Genomic DNA, 8,184 nt, shown 5'->3' with positions numbered 1-8,184 from the left:
ATTATTTGCCAGAGAGTTTATTCGTCTTTAAGAATATTCTTATTTCGCGAAAAGATAAAAGAATCATCATTTCTTATCGCAATCATGTTAAATGCTAATGATTATTTTTCATTAGTTCGGGCCTAAACACGATTATCGTCTTTAAGAATTATTTTTTTTTAATAATATTTTTAATGAATTCTCTAAATTCAAGAGAGAATATTATTATACACGATGTAAGAGGATTTTATTCTATTGGAGGATTGCATAAGTTCGTGCCCGATTTTCATAGATGGCATTAAGTTACTGCATGGCGGAGTTCTATTGTTTTCGTGTGGTAATTGTCGCTTACACCGAATAGATGACATTGTCTTATGTCAATTTAGCGTCAGATATTGTTCAGATAAGTCCATTTGTGCATAAGAGTTTGGCAGATTTCGAAATGGTGATTTCAACATGGAGGATCAACCCCGCTCTGGACGGTCTTCTGGCATTGATGATGACATTGTGCATGCCTTAGTGGAAAGAAAGCCAAGGATTACAACTGAGGATATTGCTGAGAGGCTGAACATCGATAATTCAACCGCTTTTCATTTAAAAAAGCTTGGATACATTTCCAAGCTTGATACGTGGATGCCGCATCTTCCACCACGACAATGCTAGGCCACACGTCGCTCAACAGACGCTGCGAAAACTGCAGGAGTTGCAATGGGAAATTCTACAGCACCCGCCATATTCTCCAGATATTGCGCCTTCAGATTTTTATCTGTTCCGGTCTTTGCAGAATAGTTTAAATGGCAAGAATCTCAATTCCGAGGAAGCTGTCGAAAACCACCTTACGAACTTTTTTCAAGAAAAACCAAGTTATTTCTTCAAAAATGGAATCGACAAGCTTATAGATCGTTGAAAAACCATTGTAGAAAAGAATGGAGACTATATAATTGATTAATAAAAGTGTTATCTCTAAAATATAATCTATTGAAGTTTATATTTAAATCGGGCACGAACTTATACAATCACCCAATATATAGATTAATAGCTAAAGTAGAATTTACAGGGGATGCCGGGGGGAGGGATTGTTGTTATACGGAATGGGGGAGAAAAAATGCGCGAAGACTGCGCCGGGTATTATTGAAAAAATACCATCGTTTTTATTCTCTATTGATAAAATTATAATCCTTACGTCTCTATAAGCGAATTAAATCGCGACGAGTTCTTGTCAGCCGAAGAATGCGTCGTCGTTGGAACCCTCGGGTGTGCAATTCTGCAGCAACGGCGTCGCATTCGACATGTCGTTGACGACGTCGCCGCCGACAACGCCGTTGCCGCCGTTGCCGGTTCGCGGCGGCTTCACATCCTGACCTTGCGAGGACGACGTATCGTAGATGCCGCGGCTCGTCGTCTGCTGCTGCTGATTCTGCGAATTGATCTCGTTGTAGACCAGTTCCTGGATCTTGAGCCGAACAAACATCTGCCTGTCAAGCGGCAGACTTCTCAGGGGATTCCGAACGCTCATAAGGAAGTGATAGGTATCGTCTTCGTCCTCGGACCCGATTGCCAGCCTCTTCTGCAACGACTCGTATCGCTTTCGATCCACCTCCACGCCGTAATCATTATCGATCGCGTCCATGAGCGTTCGTTTCCGGCCGATTACCTTGCTCATCTTGGGCGGCGGCATCACCTGATGCAGCCCGTCGTCATTGGACAGCAACGACTGGCAGGAATCGCCATCCAGATCGTCGAACTGCGTCTCCTCGTGGCCCTCGAGGATGTCGATCTGCGGCTCGATCTGCGTGCCGTCCGGTGAGGAGCGCATACCGATCGTCGCTCCGACGCAATTCTGTGACAAGGCGCAGCCAATCACTCTAGAATTCATTTGGTCCCGAAGGAAGAACAGACTCTTGAACCAGACCCACTTGGAGTCGTGCTCGGTGCCGCCGCCACCACCGTCGCATTTACCCCGATAGGTCTTTTTCAGCTCGTTCCTAAAGTTATCACGCAGGTGCTTCCATTTAGACTTGGCGACGTCAGCTGGAACAAAGTCGCAGAGAATGATTAATGTTTATTCATTGATGATCAATCAATTCGATTTCTATGTATAAGAAAGAACTTTTATCTATTTCACATTTTTTTTATAAATCAAAAAAGGATATCGAAGGAGATGGACCAACATCGATTAACTGCGTATGTTAACATATAAGATATCAAGATGCAATATAGAATGTGCGCATCATATAAACGCCGTTCTCAATCAGTGAATATTATCTCACGATCGATATTTAAATCAGTGTTTGTTTGTCATAATAGCGTTTCGCGAGCACGTGCTGCGCGTAAACCGCGAGTAAACGATGCTCGCGGGAAAAAAAGAAATCCTCATCGATCCATCGTGTATACACGGTGACATCGGCGTGCGACCTGGCGGCGATTGGCACAAACTAGTAGCCTATCTCTCTCCGGTCGGCTTCTTCTCTCGCGAAACACGGAGCTATCGACCTGTTCCAGCGAAAGAACAGTCTGGTTGCCCCGGCCGGAGGTCACCAGATCCGTTCGATTTCTCGTCGTCTTTACCGACGTTTTCCCCCGGTTCTCTCTATCGGCTTCGTTGGCTCTTGTCGGGGACTCGCACTATATACTATATATACATCGCTTAATGAGATAATTCGAATATCTTCGGGGTACTCGCGAATACAATGTACGAACCTGACGACCACCAATCGACTCGTACCCAACCCAACGTATCCCACCCACCCATCGAGCGACCAACCAATCTCGCGAGTAACCATCCACACGTGCGCACATAGTACATACGTATACAAACGTATTTACAAGAACGAATACGTGGATGGAAAGAGAGAGAGAGAGAGAGAAAGAGGGGGAGAAAGGAGTCGTATCATCATTCATCGAACGCGGGCCGGCTATACTCACTCGACACCTCGCAGGCCCTCGCGATCTCCCGCCACATCTTTAGTATGACGTCGCGATTGTGATAGTTGACATTCTTCTGGTCCCAGATAGCGGGTCTCGCGTGCACCTCGCTGATGAGCCGCTGGAGGTCCATCGTCATCGCGCTCCTACGGCCGCCGGCGGCGTTGCATCGCCGTGGCGAGCGTTTGCCGGCCCGTCGATTGAGAAGCGTGACGCCGGCGGTGCCGACGGAGGAGGCGGCCGCCGCACGCGTGCCGCTTCCTCCGACGCGTAGCTGGACTTCTGACCGGGTGGCCGCAGCCGTGTGCTGCTCCGAGGCGAGGTGGCGGCTCCTCGGTTTATCGACCCGCGCCGCCACCGAGTCTGACAGCCCCGCGGTAGCCGCGTTGGCAGCGTCAGCGTCGGGCTCGAGGACGACGACGGCGTCAGCGTCGGCGTCGGCCGCGGTGCTCTCGGTTACGGCAGCGTTACCGCTCGGTGTAGCGATAGCGCTGCTGCGGGTGGTGACGGCGACGCCGGTCGCGTCGTCGTTGCTTGTAGGGAGCCGTTGACGCCTCCTCTTCTTCCTCTTGCGTCTCGCGACACGGCAGGTGGCTGCAACGGTCGAGGAAGTGGTGGAGGTGGTGGTGCTCGCTGCGACAGCGGTAGCAGCGACGGCTGCAGCGGCGGTGCTCGCGGCGATGCCGAGCCGAGCGGACGAGCGTAAGCGACACGAATCCAGGGCTATATCCTCGTCGGCTCGTGCGCGCGTGTCGTCCATGCACGCGCGCGGGCCAGCCGGGAAGGACGCGGCGCACACACGCGCGAGGAAACGAGGCGGCTGACGAGTCGACGCTGACCGATCCTGATCCTGTCGACGCTTGACGCTGGAGACGCTGACGACAAAGATGGATTAATGCCGGGCTCTCGTCCTCGGCGAGGAGAGGCGCGAGTACAAGACGCGAAGAGGAAAGCGGAGCGAGTACGAGCGCGCGGACGCACACACACGCTCCGGCGATGTAGTGCTACTCGCGCGCGTCGCGGCCACCGCGTCGAGGCCTTCGGCTCCGCTCGACCCCGGTGCTCGGCACCGCTCGGCCCCGCTCGGCGCGGCTCGACCCGCTTCGGCTCGATTCAGCGCGTCTCCGCGCGACTTTTGCGCGGCGCGGATAACGCGCTGCTGATCGCCCGCGCGAGAAAAGGAAAGAGCATGGTCGTGGTTAGGTGGAGAGGAGCGGGACGACGCCGAGCGAGTAAACTACCACCGGCTCGCTAAGCGCGCAGGGGCGTGCGAGACATTCCGGAGCGAATGACATCGCCAGCTGCGATATTGAAATACTCTAATAAAGCTTCTCTGAAATTGACAGTACTAAATGTAATTTACTCAGCAAAGTGGCCGAAACTACCTAATCAACCCCTAACAGCGAAGTTATTTTCTCCGTTTTTCAACTTCCGGAAACTTTACGGAAACGGATTATTCCATTGAGAGAAAATATTCCTCGACAACGAAATAACTTTCTCAGATATCATGCTTACAAAATTTAAACTAATTGGGCAAAATAATATTATAACTTTCCTCGCAATATATTCTCGACCTTCATTCAGTTTGAGTATCAGTCTCGATCTATCTATTATCAGCTGATATTTTTTTTTGACAATTGCGCTTTCTCTTCGCAAATTAAATCAGCTGGAGAAATTTTGTCCGCTTTGGACATCTCACGCAAAAAAAAAAAAAAAAGACGTATTTCGCCGAATGCACCTTGGCATTTAACCCGCGTCCGCTACTGAATGGGCGTGCGGCTGCAGTCGTATCGTCATCCGCTGCTCCGAAGAGACGCATCCGCTCAGCTCGGCTTTATCTCGACTCCGCGTCGCGCAGCATCCAGACAAACACGCTCGTCGTCCCGCTCGTTAGCGTGACTTCGCTCGACCTGCCTCGGCTCGTTCCGGCTGATCTCGGCATTGGCCGTGGCGATCCGCGTAATGTCCAGCCTCCAATCTGCAATTCTCGTGGCCGTGATTTCTTAACTCTGAAAGCAAACAGAAAATGATCGATGAGAAAATGTCCCGATGCCAATAAAAACTCGATAAAAATTATTGTCCTCGAAGAATTTAGATTATTTTTTATACGAAAACTAAAATCGGAGTATAGTTTTATATTAATGATTCTTCATATATTGAGACAAAGAGAGAGAGAGAGATTATGATATATATTGATAGATTGATATTTGATTTTATAATAAAAATTATAATTTATTGTAATTATATTTATATTTATATAAATATATTTGTTTTATTATTTATGATTAATTTTTATAATTAAAATGTCATAAATGTCGCCGATTACTAGGATCAAAGTTCGTCAAATATTTTGGATACTTTCATTAAATTGTCGTGTCCCATTAAATCAATTGGGCGTAACGCACGAAAATGCATGCTCCACAGCGCGTAGCATCTGTACAAATACGAGTTAATTTTGTTCATTAATAGGTGCAAAGTCGAGACAGCGGCACTTCTTATCGCTCCTCCAGTAACCTTGTTCCATACGATCTTGCTTCGTGATTCGCACTTCTATTAATAGTAACTTCGATCGCGAAGCATCCAAGGATCTACCGATGTAAAGGATTCGCGAACTGCGAGAGCAATCGTAAAAATCAAGATTAATATCACGCCGAAAGAGCAATAGCGTTATCAGAAATTTATCTCGCCAGTGAAATATAAGATCACGGGAAAGCAAATATATATATATATATATATATATATATATATATATATATATATATATTGCAGGTATATAAATATGAAACCGGAATTTTTGTATAGAAAATACACGTTTATTGTATGAAAATGATAAAAAATATTTTATTCCAAGTATTGCCCATTGCTAGCTATACATTTTTCCCATCTCTCTGACAATTTGTGGATGCCACGCCAAAAAAACTGTTGCTCCTTTGAGGCAAACCAGTCATCGAGCCATTTTCGTACATTTTCGTAAGAAGTGAAGTGCTGCTCGGCAAGTGCGTGTCCCATCGATGCAAATAAGTAGTAATCGGATGGAGCCAAGTCTGGTGAGTAAGCTGCATGCGAAAGTATTTCCCAACTAAACGCCTCAATCGTTTCCTTGACCGGTTTTGCTGTGTGTGATGGTGCATTATCATGAAGCAAAATCACTTTGCGTTGCCTTTTTTGATATTCTGGTCGTTTTTCACGCAAAGCTTGATTCAAATCGATCATTTGTTGTCATCCTCATCCAACAATGTTTGCAATTCGCTGTCTTCAAACTTTTTCGGTGGTCTTCCACGTTCTTCGTTTCTCACGTCAAAATCGCCACTGTTGAATTTTTTAAACCACTCAAAGCACTGTGATTTACCAAGAGCATGCTCACCGTAAGCTTCGACAAGCATTCGATGCGATTCTGCAGCAGTTTTCTTCAAATGGTAACAGAAAATTAACGTTGTCCGCAAATCGTAGTTTCCAGGCACAAAATTCGACATGTTCAACGCTATTAAAAACTATGCTGTTGTATGAAACTTGTATTGTTGTGAGTTGAAAATCTTTATCAGATGTCAAAAGAAGAAAATGGCGCCAATGACGCGGTTTGACGGTAACTACATTGACAGCTAGGGCCATCTATAGGCAAATTCCGGTTTCATATTTATATACCTGGTATATGTATCCATGGGGAAAAAAAAACAGTCTGGTGGAAAAATTGACGATATTCTGAGAGACATAAAAAAAATATGACGTATACAAACTTGTCTTTACTTTACAATCCGGACAAGAGATTTTCGCGCGATATCTTGACATGTCCGTGGAACTGATTTTACTGATACGTTCGCGCGATTCGATGGAAAATAATTTTCTTCGAGTTCGACATCTCTCTTTCTTTCGCGGCATCAGCGTTTTCATAAAATGTATCCTTCGTGCACAATTTGACTGCGCGCTATCTTCGCCCTATAATCTCGCGATTTCTCGCCTGAGCTTTATCTTCGTTAAGGTCGCATTTCCCGCATTTCTCCATATATACGATTCATCGTCGCGCCACGAGTACTAATCAGCGCCCAACTTGAAGTAATCTGTCGGTGTGTCTCATATCAGTTTCTGCCTAGTCGGCAAATACAAAGAGACCGAAGGAAAAGGGAAAATCCCCGCTAGTTACATCTGTCCTTGTCTCCGCAAAAGATTTCGGATTAATAATGCCGCTGGATGTGAGCTCAACAGCTGAGCCACAGACTGTGCACCAGCATAATTTCAAGATAAAGTTACACATCTTTGCTTAAGATTGCTACTATCACGAAACTTTAACACTTAAAATTGAAAGAGAGAAAGAGAGAGAGAGATCATATGTGAATAATTGTTATATCTCGATAATCGAAAATTAGTCGTTTAAATTATGTATTTTTCTCAAATTGGCAAGAGTTCCGATATTTTGAAGATACAAAAATTTTGAATATCATATAATTGCGAAAAGAGAGATTCATCATTTGAAAAACATAACTGTCAAATGTTAAAGCTTATAATCTTGTATCAATAATGGATGCTGCTAATTTAGCAATCCTCGTAAAATTAATGATCGCAAATTCAATCGAAACTCTTTACCGTACGAAATGTCAGATTTCTGACAGCTTTCGGTGAAAATTCGTCGTTCAAATACGGCGAATCAGCGTCAGCGATATCCGCGACGCGGTAGCAAGCGACAATGCAGTTCATAATCCTTCGGCATGCAGGTATCACGATCAATAGTAGACGGCGATGTTGGATACTGATACGCGAAGATGGACAATAGCGGCGGTTTGCTCTCGGTGCGCTCTATATAGAGTATCTGATCCACAGTATGTGAAGCATATATAAGCCAGATAGGTATGCCTCGGCATCATCGCGGATAATGCAAGCATGCGTCTGTCACGTACCGTGCGATACGTCCTCTCCACAACTGAGATATTGCGGCCTCGATTTTGCAAGCTAGAACACATATACAGAAATTTTTACAATAACAATTAGAGACATAATTGTTTTTATATAAAAATATACATATATTGTATATAAAAATTAGTAATTTGGATAGGAAGATGATTTTATATAAAAATGTTTTTTACTTCATGTAATGTTATACAAATTTATATTTTCAATGTTGTTTCAGCAACACAGATATATACATATATATATATATATATATATATATATATATATATATATATATATTGATTGTATACCCTATGAATATCAGTTAAATTTAAGTGAATAGAGAGAGCTGTATGTATTGTATATATCTAGATACACCTGGTAACAGGCAACCATCGT

General features: G+C 44.8%; 1 protein-coding gene across 1 annotated transcript; it reads right to left on the bottom strand.

Annotated features, from left to right (window-relative positions):
* Window positions 1–1,105: 1,105 nt before the first annotated feature.
* On the bottom strand, window positions 1,106–7,815 carry LOC138933259 (uncharacterized). Its single transcript, XM_070295853.1, has 3 exons — window positions 7,483–7,815; window positions 2,905–4,913; window positions 1,106–2,010 (listed from the first exon to the last, which is right to left on the bottom strand). Exons 2-3 carry the CDS (start codon window positions 3,662–3,664, stop codon window positions 1,199–1,201), a joined length of 1,572 nt encoding a protein of 523 aa, XP_070151954.1. The 5' UTR covers window positions 3,665–4,913; window positions 7,483–7,815; the 3' UTR covers window positions 1,106–1,198.
* Between the last annotated feature and the right edge of the window lie 369 nt (window positions 7,816–8,184).

The sequence above is a fragment of the Polyergus mexicanus genome, unplaced genomic scaffold, assembly GCF_030449975.1.
Source record: "Polyergus mexicanus isolate NDT 795.1 unplaced genomic scaffold, iyPolMexi1.0 SCAF_1, whole genome shotgun sequence".
NCBI classification, from domain to species: domain Eukaryota; kingdom Metazoa; phylum Arthropoda; class Insecta; order Hymenoptera; family Formicidae; genus Polyergus; species Polyergus mexicanus.
This window is presented reverse-complemented; position numbering and strand designations above follow the sequence as displayed.